This window comes from Taudactylus pleione, unplaced genomic scaffold (assembly GCF_031769625.1).
Source record: "Taudactylus pleione unplaced genomic scaffold, aTauple2 ptg000154l, whole genome shotgun sequence".
In the NCBI taxonomy this organism is placed as follows: domain Eukaryota; kingdom Metazoa; phylum Chordata; class Amphibia; order Anura; family Myobatrachidae; genus Taudactylus; species Taudactylus pleione.
In genome coordinates this window covers 31,319,692-31,340,091 of record NW_028284556.1, presented here as the reverse complement: position 1 = coordinate 31,340,091, position 20,400 = coordinate 31,319,692, and the positions used below count along the sequence as shown (strand labels likewise).

At 38.9% G+C, this 20,400-nt stretch overlaps 1 protein-coding gene across 4 annotated transcripts in view; it reads right to left on the bottom strand.

The window, feature by feature from the left end:
- The window catches only part of UTRN (utrophin), a 764,396-nt gene that overhangs the window by 27,429 nt on the left and 716,567 nt on the right, over positions 1–20,400 (bottom strand). For 2 of the 4 annotated variants that reach the window (XM_088474412.1, XM_088474410.1), the window contains 5 exons: positions 16,811–16,922; positions 9,657–9,793; positions 6,908–6,946; positions 6,710–6,775; positions 3,659–3,724 (listed from right to left, as the gene is read on the bottom strand). In XM_088474412.1, the coding sequence (XP_088330538.1) occupies positions 3,659–3,724; positions 6,710–6,775; positions 6,908–6,946; positions 9,657–9,793; positions 16,811–16,922 (420 nt within the window). The remainder of the gene's footprint in view (positions 1–3,658; positions 3,725–6,709; positions 6,776–6,907; positions 6,947–9,656; positions 9,794–16,810; positions 16,923–20,400) is intronic. The other 2 variants (XM_088474409.1, XM_088474411.1) reach the window with 1 other exon arrangement.

Below are 20,400 nucleotides of genomic sequence, written 5' to 3'. Positions count from 1 at the left end.
GGGGGTGAATGCCCAATTTCTAACCATTAATTTATATATGATATAATTAAAAATACACCAAGCATAGACTGTTTTCTGTCAGTTTTACTACAAATAACTTTATTAATGTGTTAGATACAGAAATACATAAATAAACGAAATTGAAGATTCAAAATTGTTTTAAAAAATAATTGCTGATAAATCATGGAATTATTTTATTATAATAAAATTGCTTTCATTATAGATTTCCTACATGTATACCTCATACTATGGGAAATTACTGAATGATACGCTTTCACATACACTATCAAACAATGATTAAACTTTGAGCTGACTAGGGATCTACACCAAAAAGTCTACAGCTTGCACTGTGAGCACTGTTTCAGAGATAATAGGCATTTACTTCCTTAGTTTCATGAGCTCTGCTAATTTAATTACTGTATTTAGATGGGCTTTAATTGCACATTGGTACAAACAAGGCAAAGAGATAGCACAGTTATTAGTAACTTGAAATTCAATAAACAGCTACAGGAGCAACAAGAGACTCAGGCAGAGATAGTGAGATCATTTCTCATGCCAGATTCGAGTCTAGGTGCAATTTGAAGCTGAGCTAGTGAATCCAGGGAGATGGGATATACATAGTAGCTATTAGAAGGAATGTGTTTCTGACTACTATTACAAAGCAATGGTTTCTTCATATGAAAGCAATACACCCAAAATAAAGTATACCTTCTGTGTCTGTGTCACCAAGGTACCCAAAGAACAGAGGTGGCAGAAATGTTGGTAACATGTTTTGCAAATTGGAAGTTGAAAGTCTGCAACTTTATGAAAGTGCTGCTATAAACTCCTTCCCTGGTGTACATTCATGCGGCAGAATATGCACGGACTGAGACGCCCAGATCGGTACAGATTTAGCCAGCCTCATCGTCGCCGCGACGCACTCGCAGCTGGGCACGTATCGCGGCATAGCCGCAGGCATGCTAGTCGTGCCATCCATGCCGTGATGTGCTCGCATCGCAGTATAGATGAGCGTGGCTACATTTGTACATGCTGTAATACAGATTGGTGCGTCCTTAAACACCACCATCAGTCGCGCCATCGAAACTTGCACCAGCCCTATGGCAGGTGCTGTTTTGTTTCTCCATGTGACTATGGCCTCCTATGGCTACGGCTGAGTATCTGTATATGCATACACTGACATGCCCGCGACACTCCCATAACACGCCCACTGAACGGACCATTTCAAGCCACCACCCAGTCGCTTGAAGGATTAAAGATGAAAGGTCGATAAGCAATAGGTCAACACGAGATAGTCAACAGTCAATAGGTCAACAGGTACAAAAGATCGACATAGGAATGGCCAACACAAAAATGGTCAACTTTTTTTTTATATTAGGGTTAGGCACTTACCAGAGACTTAGACTCTAGGAAGAACAGTTTAGGTCAGGCACGTTCATCTGGTGTCGACCTATTGCTTGTCGACCTTTTTACTGCGACCTAGTAATCCACACCCCTTCCAGTCACCGCCGGGAATTCCCATCACTTTTGCACAACATTTCTGATACCATTTGTCTCGATCGCAATAGTGCCTTTGTGCATACCCTCTATATAACACATGCGCTGGAGGAGTGTTTAGGAATTTCCGCGCATGTGCAGTTGGAAACAATCGCTCAACTATGCGAACATCAGCATTGAGTCAGGCCCACAACCTTTTACTTCCACTTGCTTTGTCATTGTATTTGTAAATAGATAGGGCTGGGACATCGATGTTGTATTACTTTTGCTGTGTGGTGTGGCTGCAGTAGGACTGGGAACCCTTAAGACCAAACTCCACACAGGAAAACATGACATTTCTAAGTTTTAAAAAGGTTGTTTATATCTAATGAGGGATAACGAATCTCCTTCAGTAAATTATTCTGAATATTTAAAGTCACCTCGGTCTTCCGAGCCCAGTATAAAAGCACTCAAGCTATGGTCATGGGAACTCTCTGTAGCTCCTTAGAAACTTGTAATTTACAGTAAATGTGAATATTGAGCGTGACAAGAGATAGCAGCATAGCACTTACATGTGGTGCTGTCACCTAATATTATTCGAAAGATGCTGATGTATCAAGATTAAATTACAACACTCTGATTATTAACCTTCATTAGTCTGAAGAGCTAAATTCAATCTCCAACATCAATTGGCCACTTATTTGCAAAAAGAGATTAAAGAGGTTTATAATATACCCAGATGATTAATTTATAATTCATGAATATGTATGGAAAATATAAGGAAATAAAGCAAAAACACACAGGCAATAGAAAATCCTAATTAGACACTCCAAGATACTACCAAAACCGCTAGACCGCTTTTTATGTAGACACAGCAATACACATAAACACAGCCTGCTTACTCATTTACTAGAAACTTTTCTTTAGCGACATGTAGAGCTCTAGGCATATATATTATGCAAGCACGCACCATTGTCAATTCTAACACAAACATGCCATATTACCATAAAGATTGCAAACTAATCCTACAATGAAACTAGCGAATGTTTATCAAAGTGGGCAATCAATAAGGAAAAGCATAAAAAGACCAAAGATACAGTACACAAATAAGGTCATATATGCTTTTGTAGGAGTCAAATCTGTGAAAAAATATTCTACGTGAACACATTTGTGCTCACATCGTATTTCCTGAGGTACACATTAGGTTCCTTTACAGACTGCTGCCACCTATATTCAGAATGCAGTATAACAATTTGACTGATTTATACAGGAACTTGTTTTTGAACTTTAAGACAATCAAGAGTGTTCTAGCGGCAGAGCCGTAAGTAGACTTTGTGGTGCCCCGTGCCAGAGAGAGCATTGGCGCCCCCCTCCCATATTTTTCAAATAGGGACATAAGACGCTCATCTGAAAAAGGGCCATAGCCTCATGGGGAAGGGCCAGGGAAGAGATAGGAAATGCTAGGGATAAAATAAGAGGAAGCTACAAGTGAGAATGATAATAAACAGAAAATTGACATGCCCGTTCAGCGCCCCCTGCCCTGTGGTGCCCTGTGCCATGGCACATGTCGCACTACCCTAGTTACGGCCCTGTCTAGCGGTATATCACTAATATACCAATACATCTGTATATGCAAAAGTCATTCTACTACAGAACTTAGACATTTGCCATGATATTTTCAGTTTCTAGTTAGTTACTTTCCTCCATTTCACAAAGTCTGCAATGTTTTTAAACATAATATAGACAAAGTCATAATTGTATATATCTTGTATTTATGTTCTTTCTAATAACTAAAGCTGTAAAAATCTCTTCATTAGTACTCATAGCTAGGGATTCATTCAAGAATAACCCTGCCCAAAACTAAGAACTATACTCAGCTGGCTCAGCAATACTGGTTGGGAGCAGTAAAGATTGCAGCTTCGTGGTGCCAGTCTGATAATATAAGTGTGAATGATTCAGTGGAACTGAAAACCTAAGCTGTGTAAGTAAAGAATTCTATTCATCTCATTCATTTCTGCTACTGGCATCCTGAGAGGGCCATGACAGAAGAGGGTTGTGGTGGCAGTACTCATAGTATGCCACAGTAATTCTTGCTAAATATGCTTTGCATGGGAAAGCTTTCACAAGTGAGACATGGAGGTGGTGCAAACTACTATACATATTGCAGGAATGATACATTACTCACATGCTTCCAGTGGCAGAACTGCTGTCTGTGAACAGAGAACCATTAGTTCTTTCCATTTGTGCCAGCCTAGTGAGAGAAAAGAGTTGCCTATTACCGATGTCATGTTGTTTGACACAATTTACACAGGCCTAACCTAGTACACAGGTATTATAAGGATTGCGTATACAGATGCACCCAAAAAGATAGAAGTGCTGAAACAATAGGCTTGCCATTTGAATGGAAAACAATTCCTTTAAAAAGCAAATGCCAAAAAGCAAAAGTGCTACACAGAACGTAGAAGGTGTGACAAAAACAAAAGGTCATGCTCCAAGAGTTTGATTTTTCCCTTTAAAGCGATACTCATGTGTTGTTGTTGTTTTTTTATTCTTTGTAATAAGTAAATTGTAAAATCTCTACAGTAGTACTCATACTGTAGTTAGTGATCTTAAATCACTTAGCTGGCACGGGAACATGGAACATGTTACTTTTGTCGCAAAGGAATTGCCATGAAGTCTGTATAAAGTTGCAGATTAGAAATAACAGTATTTGGCTGGAGGAATGGCGCGGTCGCTCATATTGGAACTGTCTTTTTTTACATGCACTGCGAGACTAAGTAACACACAGAGGTGCATGTAATGCCAGCACCAGTAGGCAGTATACTCTTGCATTGTACTTTTTCACAATAGGGATGCAAGTAAGATGCATATTAAAATTCTTGGCACAGGGGACTATGTGGTGCAATTTTAGCAACTGTGTATGTGGACACATCTCTATAAGTTTTTAAATAGATATTAATAACCTAATTAACTAATTTAAAAACTATTGAACATTTATAATAAAGTTTTGTTAAAAAAAAAATATATATATATATATATCTTCCAGTTAAGTGATCAAGGATAGATCTACACAAAATTAAACATGTTATAATAATGCAGGGCCGTTGAGAGCTGAACAGGGCCCGGGTACTGGGGATATGGACAAATCCAGGAGGCATGGCCATACCCCCAGTAATAATATGCGCTGCATAGAGGGATCCCTCTCAGCAGCGGATCCATCAGGTCCGTCCAATAAGTACGGGGGCCAGGTAAAATAGTACCCACCGCTGCCACCCTTTACCTGTGTATAAATGTTTACATTTTAAACTCAGCAGGACCTGCTATCTCCCCATGATATCTAGACCTCCCCCCTTTTTTAAAATAAAAGGTATGTATATACATAGGCAGATACGGAGGAAAAGAGTGTCACATTTCCATTCTTACCTCCATATTTACCACTTCCCAGACACACTGGGTTTGATGGCGAGTTGGACTTACTCCAGGTTGCATAGTATAATTGCTAATGCCATCCAGAACTATATTTTAACGAACATCCCAAATTCAACAAGCAAAACTACCGGGAACTTCCAAACAGGCCCCCATAGTTGTCCTAGTTGGTGTCGGGACTGTTGGTTAAATAAATAGTTGCTGGGCGCAGTTAGCCTTCATTATTTGTATTCAGCCTAGGTGATATTCTCATGAGCATATTGTTCATTTATTAAATGTAAATGATAAAGTATTCACCTAAAAGGAAAATATTTAATAAAGTAAAGGAAGCCATAGTTGTTTGCTTATTGGCAATAAAAGCAGATTTACACCTTTAATTTTGTTTTTGCAGCAATGATATTTTCTGAGGTACTTCCAATTATACTTCAAGTTAGCATTTCTGCTTTGAAGTAAACGGCTTCAAAACCTGTGCCACGATAAAAGACAGGCAAACTTCTTTCTTTTTAATAAATATGCAAATAAGTGTTGGGTTGCAGCTTTGTGAAACACAGCAGTATTATTTGGCTTCTGCACCCTTTTCGATTCACTTTTACTCAAATTGCATAGGAGATGACAATGTTGTCAGAGACACAGATCATAAATGTGCAATCGCATTAAGATCAAAGACTCCTTTTCTAACCTGGGAGTTTTCAAGTCAGTAACTTGCACATTTTCCACAATTTAAACCCACAGCAGCAAACTTATGCCAGAGATGAATGCATATCTTATTGTTAGGAAGTACAAGCATCTTAGGATGGCTGTCGGCCAACCCATATTAAAAGTAGCAATGTTGACATGAACCTGCTGCAATGTGATAAACAAGCCAGCAGTAATAAATGTCGTGATGTAGTGCATGCTCACCTTAGCTTGGAAACGTTATTAAGATTCTCTAAATGTACAATTTCCATATTCGGGTCATATTTAATAAATATGAAAGTTATAGGGAGATTAGGTTTTTACATTTTTACAAAGCTACCAATCACATGTCCAAATGTTTTAACTGTGCACTCTCTGATTAGTTTTATATGTTTTATTATTAAAGCTGGGTACACACCTATACAATCACACTTTCAATGCGATGTTATGATTGACTTCACTCTCGATCGGACGTCCTGACCACACTTGCACATGTAAGATTGTATAGCGGTGTACGTGTGTATCGGCGGTGTATGTGTGTATCGGCACTGTGGTTAGAACCAGATTTTATTTCTTACAATAATAAAGAGAGCACATTTCAATTTATAATATAGAGTGCACCTTTTATTGTAAATTATTTTTATTATAAAGGTTGTCAATCTTATTTATTATAAAGGGGACACAGATCTTTTTTTCCTGGTACCCAACAACCAGGGGTAAAAGGAGAGGACAATGCTGTGTAGCACTGCCCTGGGCATCCCTAGGTGCAGGGGCCTAAGCATACCCATAGAGGACTGAGACCAAGTATCAGGTCCCAAACGAGAACATGAGGGAGAGGTTTTTTCTTTACAGACTGACGGGCAAGATAGCCTCTTTTATTGGCAGTTTTTTGTGGCAGGTTTCTCTGTGGTTTGTGCAACTGCAGCATAATATATCTGGCGGTTGTTATTTTATGTAGATAAAAATGGCAATTTACAGTTGGAAGGGATTGACAGTTTGCTGAGATATCCATCTGCTTTGCTTTGACAAATTTGTAAGCTTGTAAATGGGATAAAGTCATGGCAAAAAGCTGCGATATCAACAGATATATTGCACCCTTTCATTGCCATAATGTGTTTTGTACACAGTTACTTACCTGCTAGCATACTGCTCTATCCTGGAATGTGTGTCATCATCAAACAGTTCTGGGGACTGTAAAGGACTACAACAAATAAAAATATAAGATATGAAGAAAAATATTTGATTTTAAAGTTAAATACAACGTGAAAGTGTGACATAAAATCAAATAAATACTTGCAAGTGTGGCAGAACTTGACGTGGACTTAATACTCACTCAAATTGGTCAGGCCACATGCTGATGAGTGTTATAGGGCTGCAAAAGAACAAGGAAGAAACCAAGAGAGAACACTTTAATGCCATGTAAGGGATAGCAGAAAAACCAAAAAGCCCAAATCTCTTCTCTCCCAAGAGGTTATACTGAAAGTACAGAAGCTCCAGTGCAAGTTTCCTGGGTGACTACTAATTAACTTGGAGGATTCTACAGCAGTAATGCAGCACAACTGTTAATTTCCTTGCAATCTCAGGTAGAATTACTGCTATAATAAATCTTTTTGTTAATAAATGTGCCAGGAATTGCAAAGAGGTTCAATGGAGCTTGAAGCTGGGTCAGAAGAATCTTACTGTGCCAGGAGATAATAGCAGCTTAGAACAATATAGAGAGAACCAAAATCACATACAAAGAAATTACCCGAAATAAAATATAGATAAAGGAAAACTTGTGAAATGAATTGGTGGCCAAGACCAAACAAAGTGCTTCTTAATAAACTAGTGTATTTGGTACAGTAAAATAAATATTCTCCATAAAGGTCGTCTCTTACAATTACTTTTTTTTAACTATAAAATCAGAAATAATATTCAAAGCAGAAATCATGAAACATTTTTTTTTCAAAAAATGCAGTTTTCTGTACTTGGAAACAACAAGGATGTACAGAAATAATTCTCAGTAAACCTGGTAAGTACAGTTTAGCATTTTGAACAATATAAAGTCCATGTACAAATGGAAATAAAAGCTGTATAGTTTAAGCATATATTCTTAATCCACATTTTAATGACAGATTTAATACCAGTTAACAATGTGATTTAAATAAAGATACATGTTAAATGAAGGTAAACAGAAAAAGTCAAAATATGTTTTTAAAACTACATGTGAGTCATCTACTTTTACATGTATGACCATGGGCATTTTGACTAAACTACAGATAAGAGCTACCAGCTGGTGTGGACACAGGATGCAGTGGGCATACATATAACATGGTTGGACACAGACTGCAGATCCCGAAACTGAGTGTCTACACATATAATATTGGTTAAGGACTCCTTTACTATAAAGTAGATACATCCAAGAACATAGAAATGAGTGTACTTGCTTACTGTTCTGCTACATATCAGTGCTGGCCAGAAGAGGAATACTCAATAATACTGAGAGAATTCATTGCAGAATGCCCAGACAAATGATTATCTCACATATAGGTCATGATGTCACTCATTTTGGTAAGAAGTCCAAATGACCACCCCCAATCCTTCCTGCCTTAGAAATACCCACACTATATGACTATAATGCAATAAAGCTTTCACAGGACTCAACCAAAAGGGATCAATATGAAATTAATGAAGATTTGGGCCTGAAGCCGACCATTGTTAAATGTTGGGAACCTACCTACTCTACAGAAATGAAAATGTTAACTTATAGTTATTAGTTATTTATAAAGTTTAAGGCAGATTATTTTCAGTGACCATGGATATGGGTTGAACATTAATAGATATATAGCAGCTTCCAATAAATTACTATCTGACCAATCCAAGCTGTTTTGGTATCCTTAGCAACATAATACAAAAGTCACATTACATTGCAGCATGTGAACGCCAAGTGTTATTTATACATGGGTGCATGTAATTGTTTACTACAAGCCAACTGTTCCTTGGATACAAAAGTTCATATCTACCATTCTGTACTGTACTATATTCTACGCATTATTAAATCAAATTAAATATTCCTCTACGTGTTTTTAGTCACTGTTGCCTGGAGATTGCATTATTGTGTGGTGCCAGGCTGTGAGGGTCCCTGTGTTGGTACCCTAATGTTCTGATGTATGCAAAATATAGGAATTGTTTTTGGAAATGTAGTATACCCCTTGAAATGCATGCAACCATGTGACTTACATTCTAAGAAACTAACTTAAATATTTGCAAAGCTTGTGGGGGGGCAACAGATACGGCTTACATTATATAGTGGGGGGCGCCAGATATGACTTACAATTCATCGTGTGGGGCGCCAGATATGACTTACATTAGATAGTGTGGGGCGCCAGATATGACTTACATTAGATAGTGTGGGGAGCCAGATATGACTTACATTAGATAGTGGTGGGAGAAAAATATGATTTACATTATATAGTGGGTTGGGAGGGCGACAGAAATTACCTAAATTATATAATTTATCTCTTTACATTTCTTAGAAGAGATATTTCAATATGGCAGCATGGGGGAAATGGAATAGGGAGCTGAACGAAAAACAAAACAGAGTTTTATAACAAAATGGAGTTCCGTGTATCTGAATTCTGCATGGTGGCAAATGTATAGTATGTCTGTATAATATCCCTAATTGTAATTCCTCTGTAGAAATGATATAATTAGGTCAAATTCTTTCCGTAGGTCAAACTGCCAGACTATGGAACATATCTGCGCAAATAGATAATAGCGTAATACCTTTTATGGACAAAGCCTTATGTAATGTGATGTGAACTAGCTACATGCTAAACCAGAAACTATATAAGCTGTGATGAACTTTGGGTGTGTCTGCTCCTGTATTAGTTCAGGCACCCCAACATATGTGTTATTCTACGTTCATATTTACCTTAATTTACAACGTCTAACTTATAAATGAGGAATAGGAATGTAGTGAAATTTATGTAGATGCTAGTTTTATGGAATAAATTGGATGTTGGATGTCCCTGTTTATCACAAGCAGCAAAGCTTCTTAAAAAAAATATAAGCCAATATAGTGCTGCTAGCAGCCAACTTACGTTTCCATGTTATCTCCTTCGAGCACAGTCTGCACTGGTAGGTAGCCTAATCTGGGATGCTTGTCAAAGTATTTCTTGGAACGGAACTTGTTTTTCAGCACCTTAGTGAAGTCTCGAACATCTTCACCTGATGTTGTCTTAGAAAAGAATAACGGAATAAACACATTTAAATGAAAGATTTTACTTTTCAGTTTATTTGGTTTATTGCTATTTCCCATTGGGTCATCAGGGACCTTCTGGACCAGATAGCTTTTTAAATGTAATTTAAATATTACAAGTTTGGCAGAATTTGTCATCAAGCCTAACAGATTGACAGTGTCTTGCTAAATCTGCAAAATAATTAACAGAGAAGTTCTGTGACAGTGTTCTGCTAAATCTGCAAAATAATTAACGCAGAAGTTCTGCACAACAAACTGCAAGACTGTACGAGACAACTTTGGCACCGGCCGTATCCCATGAGGCAAGAATAGAAAAAAAAAATTCAGAAAATGCAAGAACACCACAAAGGCAAGTAACAAATTTAGTGCAAAATCAAGATTTGGGGTCTCAAATAGGAAATACTGTATTCTTAAATAAGACATTATAGTGCACATTCTACAAATAGTACTTTTTGAAACTGCAAGAATATATATATTTCATATTTGGTCCTGTAAGAAGTGATTGTCAACAGAAATAGATTCACTGACAATGAATAGAACCTTTCCAGTCTATGCTTTCTATTTTGCTGATTTTATTTGTTGTGCTGAATTTGGCAATGCCACTAATATCACACTACTTATATGTATAGTAGAATGCAGGAGGAGATTATGGATTTCTGCTATCATTTGATTTTTATTTTTGTATTATGATATTTTAAATCTAATTATACCAAAATGTTTTGGAAATGTTTGAGTTATTTTGGGGACCTTGAGCCATCTGTAATTTAGGACTCACTACCATATTAAATAAATATGCTAATCACAAAACTCCATTAAATGCAAATATTCAAATTGGTGGTACAACTTTTTACATTTGTTTTATATGACGTTTGTTCACAATACTGTAAGTAAACACAATTCTAGTTTCATTTTACAAGAGCGTGTTCAGACCTAACAATGTTAAAGAGAAGATTCAGAATATTTATTGGACAGGATCAGCATGCACCCTACAAAACGGGTGGGCAATAAACGGCCCCACCAACTGTTGTGGAACTACACATCCCGAAACATTAAGGAACTACAATAAAACAGTACAGAACTTTGACATTGTAGTGTCCCATCACCTAGTACTGTAGCTCACTGTGTGACACAATCAATCAACACTCCCAGTTCACTCATTGTTACTTATGCTTTGCAACATATTTCACTGAAAAACATAATAACCTACTGTAATCTATCAATTTTGCACCTATATTGTAAAGCAGCTAAAGCTGACTTTCAGTGATATGTAATGATAAACAATTTGTATCAGTGCAACAATAAAGTAAATAGTAAGAGTGCTTTGCTCAAAAGTTTACAATCTATGGATCCGTAAGTTGTTTAATGAAATTCTGATATCATGCTACTGAAACACTACACTGTGTAAGGGGCACTACTGGGGGCACTACTGAGGGCACTGTATAAGGGGCATTGAATAGAGGGGACCACTACTGGGGGCACTGTATGAGGGACACTACTGGTGGCACTACTGGAGGGCACTGTATAAGGGGCACTACTGGGGGCACTGCATAGGGGGGACCACTACAGGGGGCACTGTATAGGGGAGGGCCACTACTGGGGGCACTGCATAAGGGGCACTACTGGGGGCACTGTGTAAGGGGCACTACTGGGGGCACTGCATAGGGGGGGACCACTACTGGGGGGACTGCATAAGGGGCACTGGGGGCACTGTATAAGAGGTACTACTGGGGGCACTGCATAAGGGGCACTGTATAATTGGCACTACTGGGGGGCACTGCATAAGGGGCACTACACAAGGGCACTACTACTGGGGGTACTGCATAATGTGCACTACAAAAGGGGGTATTGCAAGGGAGCCACTACTATTAGGGGCATTGCAAAAGGGGCACTACTACTGGGTTAATTAAGGTGCATACGGAATGGAAAGGAATGTTCCCAGAGTGACGAGAAACGGTGATGTGTCTTGTTGACATGTCCCCATTTTTCAGTGGCCACTGCCCTTGTCACCCACTTTTTCAGCGTGCGCATGTACTTGGGGGAGGGGTGGGCTCGCTCCATTTTTTTACTTGTCCTGGGCTCTAAATACACTAGTTACGCCACTGATTTGTTGCCTAAAGCAATAAATCAGCTTGTGATTTCAAAGACTGTGCTGGATAAATGACAGTTAAAAGCTGGTTGGTTTGCTTTGGGCAATATCTACACTTTATCTCTCTCCCCTGGGTGATGTCTCATTAATTTACTGTTTTTAGGTTTACCTGCCCCACACTGAGTGCCAGCCTACCTGTGTAACATTGGGGAAGATTTGGGGTGTTTAATAATTTTATTTAACTTGAACATAACTAACGTGCTTCCGATCTTGTGGTGCTGCCATCTAAGGCTGCCCCTTGGTAATGTCACAGCGCAGTCCCCCACTCCCAGCCTATCACTGCCATGGAAGAGTAGCAGCCTGCAGCAAAACTGAGACTGAGGTCACCCTCCTCTGCTGGCAGCCCCTTACACATGTATGCTCCACACAAAGTAAAAAGCAGTAGGGGAGTGAGGGGTGGACAGTCACCTTATGAGGATGGAATGTGAAGGGGAAGGTACCTAGGCTTACTAGAATTCTTCTAATAGCTGTTGCTACAGAAGTAATATGAAGCTACTGTAAGGCGAAGCAGCAAGAAGAGCACCAGGAGCGATTATGCATATGTGATATAATCCACATCCTTCACATGCAATATCACTAGACATTTACAGAATGGAAACAGAATATGTAACTTAATGTCTATATAATTCACTAAATAAATACTTTATAACAAAAAAATAAATAAGTGAGCTAACCACTTAAAAATGTTTTGATTAGCTGCCAGTATGCCAATAAGATAACAAACAGGGTACCTGTTGTCTAGACTGCCCAGCAATTATCAGATAAAGGACACACATGAGCACCTAAAGTTTCATTCATTAGTGGATAGATTCCTTCCCCACCCCTCAAAAACCAAGGAAGTACTTGTTAGAGCAGAATACACCATCATTCTGTACACTAACTGAAATGAAAGAAGAGAAGACCTTTTCAAAAAATTAAACTAAAAGTGAAGTAGAAGAAACAAATCACGCAGAAGTATCTTGAGCTTCAGCTTTTCTAAAATTGCTTCCAAAAATAATGGCATGATGGGTAGCTCGGAGACATTAACCTCAGCCACTAGAGACACTTTACAATTTAAAAAGTATTGTATATACGAAAGCTACAGATTGTGAGATTGTGACTTACAGATGCTGAAATACATTAGTGATAATGACGGAAATAATGAGTTTTAAACCGAGATCATTATATGGAAAGGTGAAGCCTGAAAATAGTTATTATGCTATAAGACAGGGAGAGACAATTATTAAACACTGTTTGACATGAAGCTTGTTCAAGCCATAAAAACTTTGCACATTCCTATGGGGTGCCAAATAATACAGGAAACTTTTTAAATTAAACCTATCTATTATGGTACAATACAGTATATTAGTATTGTAAAGTATGGGGGAAAGCTGGGCTAGTAACTGTCACAGTACAAGCAGCTAATATTCATGGGAATGTAGCTCAGTGATGTCACTAGCTCCCAGTGAATTAATGAGACACTTCATGATCTGTACTGATGAAGCTATAGATCCTAGTGAATTAATGAGACACTTCATGATCTGTACTGATGAAGCACTAGATCCCAGTGAATTGTTAAACTCTATTCTTTAGAATATTGGTCCAGGCTACAAAATAGCTGCCTTCACTTTGTATAAAAAATGTATTTTACAAGTTTCCTACTGGGAGAACTGGGGAGCTCTAGGCCAGAAAGGAGTAAAGTTTAGGAATACAACTAGCTAATATATACTGTGATTTAAAGCTACATGATTCAATGCTCCAATGTTATTATTTTTCTCAGCTGCATAGTGTATTGTGCATTGTATAGTAATCATGTTTGTCTGGGAGAGATTATTTTATTCAGAGCCGTCTCCTTCATTCCCTGCCACCAGCAGGAGAACTGTGATGCATCGTGGAAGATAAGGAGGTAAGCATAAAGCAGTCTGAGGACATGAGTCTAAGATTTAAAAATAAGATTGAAGGCTTTATCAAACTGGTCTATAGGCCCGATTCAAAGGTGCACACAGTTCATGTGCGGCTGCCATATCTCATGGCTTCGCAAGTGCGAAAATATACAAATGTCAGCTTGAGCATTCCACTTGTGTGCTTTCATGCAATGGACTGAGCAAACCCAATGACGCCCACTTTGCATATCTGAGCAATGCTCAACTGCGCTGGTGGATCCAATTTCTCCACCATTGACACACCGATGGTCACCACATGCCTATGACACTCCCATAATATGCCCATACCAACACCTCTTTTGCTACCACTTAAGGTCACCTCCCATTCTCAACCCAGAAACACCCATGGATCGCAGATGCCAGCTCAAGTCATAGCATGTTGTATGCAAATACGTATGCCATCACACATATTGGTTCACGCGTGCGCAGTAAGGGATTTCTAGACCACAGACGCAGTAGCAAAACATTGCTCAACTGAGCAAACCTGCACTGTATGCACCTCTGAACCAGGCCCTATGTTATTGTTATGTTGTTAACGTTCAGAATTTATGTATATAGAAAAATGAAGATAGGGAAAAAAATTACTATTCTTAAAAAATATATATGGTTATGCAACTAATGTCATTTTCTGCAAATGAGGGCAACAGCTCCATTGTTTTATTCATTAGCAATCTTATATTTTATTATATATACTCCCGCAAAGGGAAAAGTTGATGTTTAAATTAATAATTCCTGGCAAGCTGCACTTCTAGAGTAAATACAATATTAGTGAGCAGCATTGTAACACACCAACAGTAATTAAAGCCACAGTGAATCGATCCTCAGGGAGACAAGTATATGCCTTGCACTCAAGAGAGTTTGAAACATGATGACAAAATGTGTGTAATTTAGCAAGGTTGAAGAGTTCCATCTTAGCCCTATGAATCGCTTACAGTTACATAGAAAAAATGCTCTATCTTTAACTTATAGACGAAAAAGGGTTTTTCAACTGAAAAGTGCTAAGTGTTTTTTGCAAGCTGCTAAATGATTAAATAAGACATTTACAGCCCTCTTATTTTTTACATGACTGAAAATGAAAAATCTTCTAGAGCAGACTTACAATGGTGTGTGCTTCCGGGAATGTTAGGAAACCTCTGCTTCCAATGTGCTAGGATGACCATAATCTAAGTAGCATGATAATGGATGTTTTATCTCACTTCTGATGCCCAAGATACACAAGTTGGCCTAAAAATGTCATAATGACTCAAGCAATTACAGAGGTTAAAGTAACAAATGATGAACTATAGAAGACGTCGCATAGGTCATTCCTTGAATGTCTTAGAAATGGGAGTTCCGAATATCTGCTAGAGGTTTGAAACCAACTATATTCAACAATTGAGATTCCAAAAGCCTACAGAGAAGGTGATGCTCTGCAATGAAAGTTACGTGCGGTAACATTGATGGGTAAATTTGTGTTTAAAATGTTAGATATGTATTAGATATATATATATATATATATATATATTAATATTTATCGCTGGGCACAGAGAAGGGAGAGGGAGAAGAATAAGATAGAAGAATCAGTCTTAGAAGCAAGTGCAAAGATAGTAGTAGGCTATGTATTATTAAGGTCCTCTAGTCTTTTCTCGGAAAATTTGTGATCAAGAACATGTAATGTATTTGTCCATCCTTACATGGTTTCTTATTTATTTATGTCCTTCTAAAGATACAGTATGGCCTCCAAAAACCAACCCTGTATTCTAGATATTGTTTCTCAGTAATACCTACATATGTGACCAAATACACTGATCCTGAAATCACACCAAATTGCCCCATTTGGCGCACCACGGACTTTGCGAGTTAGCCGTGCCAAGTGTCCGGCCAGAAACTTTAGCTCAGTTTTCACACTGACAAAGACAGCTAGTTCAAGAGTGATACACACATACTAAGTAGTATGCAAATCAATTCCACATCTCAGCTGGAACGAGAAGTTGTGATCTGAATTGATATAAGGAAAGTTCTGCTCTAAGTGGAAAGAATAAATAAGCAATCATGTGACAAGAAACCCGAAAGACTTATAACTAATTAAAGGTTGATGTAGGTCATATTTAATCATTTATGAATCTACACAGAAGTTTAGCTTGTAATCTTACTTAATGTTAAATATTACTAAGGACATTGTCACATGAGCTGCAGTAACCAATCCATTATAATCTAAATTCTTGATTTGTGGTTCCTGTGAAACTGTATTTCTTTATCTACAAACTAGCTTTCAATTAATAATAGCAAATCCATACTTGCCAACTCTCCCTGATTTTCAAGGAGACTCCCTGAAATAGTAGCAATCAACATCGACAGCCGCCCCATTTGTAGCGAGCCCTGGAGCAAGAGAATTCCTCTCTCGCTCCGGGGCTTGAGCACGCACATTGCACACGCCACGCGTGCACAATGCCCCACCATCGACCCACTTGCGAGCGCATAGCGCTTGCGAGCGGGTCTGAATCAGGCCCAATGATCCCTATGGCTACATGTATTTTCTGAAAAATATCAGTGTGTTTTCATCAACAAATAGATTTTACTAACTGCTATGGGGATCGTTTAAATTTGGATGACACGTCTTTCAGATGTAGCAGTACACGCGCACTTTACTGCCGCGCCTCTCAGGTGTTGTTTTCACAATCTCCCTGAAAAGTAGGCATGTATGAGCAAATCCTGATAATGACCAGGAATAGTCAGTATTCGGGCAATGGTTTTGTCAAAGGTGGAAAGTGTATAAAGCTTCTAGATCTAGTTTTTTTGCTTGTTTTTTTTCAATAAAGGACCTGGTGGTCTGAAATTGTATTTTTATGGAAACCACACTGGTGCGAGAACGCGATTTACCCATTCACAAAAAATTCAAATGATGATCCACAATACATTTTCTTGAATCATCAGTGAAACGTTACTTACAGGTATGCAATACTCCACCATTGGGTGATGCATTTTATGACCCTTTGCAGTCCTTCCAGAAAAGAAACAGCTTTGACAAACATCATAGTTGAAATGCTTTAAACTCCGATACCTAAAATGAGTAAAAAAAACCATATACATATATAAATGTTACTGTGTACTATTTTTTATACATTATTCACATATTTCTATAATAACTTTGCAAATCAATATTGTAGGAATCAATAGTTTTCTAACATAAGCTGCAGTTTCTACATATTTGCTTATTAAGTCCCAGCCCAACAAACAATAAGTCAACTGGCATCACATTAATATCCTAACCAATTGTAAAATGCACAAGCTTTCCTCAATATATGTGTACATTCCCATTGTGTAATGGTGCCGATCTTTCCAGTTCAAATTTATACAACAGAATGAAACTAATAGCTGAAGGTATATTGCATAAATTAAAATGATGCTAGAAATCGCTAGAAAGTTTAATGACTATATAACACTAAGGGGTTTATGTACTAAGCAGTGTTAGGAGACAGAGTGAAAACTGATAAGGAAGTGATAAGGTGCCAGCCAATCAGTTCCCAACTGTCATTTTTCAATCACAGCCTGTGAGATGGCAGTTGGGAGCTGATTGGCTGGCACCTTATCACTGACTTATCACTTTTCACTCTGTCTCTTATCACTGCTTAGTACATAGACCCCTAAGGCGTGTATTCATCATCACTTAATTTCTACAAAAGCAGGTGAAAATGATTATTTTCACCTACTTTTGTAGAAATGAAGTATCGGAGCCATTCATTATAAATATTATATCAGTGATAACTCCTGCTTACCTTTCAGCCCCCGATCTGTCCCGCTGTCCCCATACACTAGTATGGGGACCTAAATTAATCAAGCTCTGAAAATATAATATATGCGGAGCTTGACGGTGGGAGCATATGCCATCTTCAGAAAGCGTTTGCTCCTGCATTCAGTTCCTTCCCTATGAGAAGGAATCCCGGGTTGCGAAGAGGGATCCCTCTGCCCCTTGTCTGGCTCCTTCCACCAGACGCAGGGGCTTTGTGCGCCTGCGTGAAGCCCATTTCACACAGGCGCACTAGCACTGCTACGTTAGACTCGGCAGTGCTAAGTTTCACTGCTCCAAAAGGAACAGTGAAGAGGATCGTTGAGACAGCAAATTTTCAGATCAGCTGTCTACACACCGGAGCAATGTTGAAATGCTCCGGTGAATATGTATTCCACTGCTGCCACTCGCCCGGACCCGATAATTAACATGAAGAATGGACCCCATAGGGGCTGATACAGAGTTTTGAATTAAAAAATATTGCAGACATAAAATACTACAAATGCAAATATACACCAACTACACTATTGGCCCCAATGTCTAATTGTGTATAAAAATGTAATAAGGAAAACAGAAACACAATTTGAATACAGTACTTATGATTTATGGCCGCCTGTGTGGCTAATCACACTGATGATGGGCCTATATTTATGTCGGGGCCCGGAACTGTAGTCCGTCTCATTTTTAATCTGGCTCTGAGTTTATCAAAGTTATATTTTGATAGAGAAATACACATTCGCTATTAAGTTTACATTAAACAATAAACTATTGACTACAGAAGGTATAACTCTCCATCCTGTGTACAAATAATATATAAAATCTGTCTAAAACACTGCTCACAAAATTATATAATTCATGCACCAGAAATTAAGAAAACACCTATTAGTTTCAGCAGTGAACCTGCAATTATCAAATCAATAGCATACATCACCCCTTCAGGCCCTCACAATTGATACAGCTCTGACAGGTGTATGTCCTTCCCTGTGTTCATCTGCATCTGTTCACAATTACGCAAACATGCCCTAACTGTATTCAGTCCCCATTAGATTGCCCCTTCCCTCCCCTTCATGGCTCTCAATGCACAAGCAGATCTGTCAGATTTATGCAAATCAGCATATATGAATATACATGTGGCCTGTTCAATGCAGCTTCAGCCCCATTATGCAGTGCTGGGATAAACCCTGTCGCGGCCCCTAGGCAGTCGAAATCTCGAGAACTATCTCCTAAAATGTTTTTAATTCTACCAACCAACAATTTTAATAAACCATATGTAGATTACACCGAAACTTTTTTTCATACTGACAGCTGACAGAAGATGAGCTTTTAAGAGACAAACTGTAATGTAAATCAGATGTCTATGGTTAATATACTTAAAGCATACTTACCTACTCTCCCGATTCGGCCAGGAGACTCCCGAAAATCATATGCCGCTCCCGACCCCCTGGAGAAGTGGGCAAGCCTCCCGGCCGGCCGCCGCCCCCCCCCCCCCCGGCAATTTCTAGACAAAACCAAGCAGTGGGGGGCGGATTATGCGATCCGCGCTGAATCTCGTCATCATGACCCCGTCCCCTGCTTCACAATGCCGGTAGTCTCAGCATTGTGTAGCAGAGGCGGGGCCAAAATGACGCAATTCTGTGACCATGCCCCCACTCCATCCCCATTACACGGGAATATGCATGGTGACGCCCCCTATGCAGCGCCACGCCCCCCTGCTTGGCAGAGGGGGCTGCCAGAATGTCGGCAAGCATGACTTTAAGTTGTTAATGGGTACATTACATTAATACAGTCATTTCTCTATACAATCTTTAATGTAAAGTTTTAGTTTCTTTGAGTTGATTAATTTTTTCAATCTTTTGGAAACAATTTAAGAAAGCTTGATTGTAATTTTCTTTCAAGATCGAACCAATATTATTTTGATCTGTTTCACGGGGTCCCTAAAAGGCGCGGGGCCCATAGGCCGATGCCTACTCAGCCTATGTGGTAATCCGGCACTGCATATGGTTTTATATAATAAACGTATTGGAGAAGCATTTTAAAAATTAGATACTGCTTCGTGTCGTGTAAATTTTAAACCTATTAAAAATCACCAAGGTGTTTTGTAACCTTATAGTGGCTTAAGCCAGAGGTCATGAAAATAAGGTTTCCTGTAGTAATCCTAGTAATTTCCAATAGATGTATTATCCCTTATAAAATACAACATTTTGTACAATGAAGCGACTGCATGAAAACTAACATCTTATTAGCAATGATATCTGAAAGTAGTAGTTATACAGATACTAGCTAGCAGCTCGTCAAAATGACGGGACATTGTCGTGCCCACGGAAAGTCCTGTTTTAGTGCTGAAAGGGGTCACTTTTCAGTAATTTGCAGCTCGGGGGACAGTGCGTAAAACACTTGAACTCCCCCCATGGAGGTGAGGAGCAACGTTAGCCTGAACATTGTTGCGGATGCGCAAAGTCCCGTTTGAGCGCTGAAACGGGTCACTTTTCTGTAATTTCTGCTCGCCAGCTCGAGGGGCTGAGAGTAGAGATGTCAGTACCGGCGGCTGTACGCGCCCGAACGGATCAACAATGGAATTACTCTGTCAGGCGCCATCTATTGGCCGCCAGGGCTCAACACACATGAATTCCCCCCATAGAGGCGAGGAGCAGCATTAGCCTTTTTTATATATAGATTACAGTATTTACAGACATTCAGGTATTGGTGCTTAAGTGGTTGTATCACCTTTTATAATACATATACAATATAATGT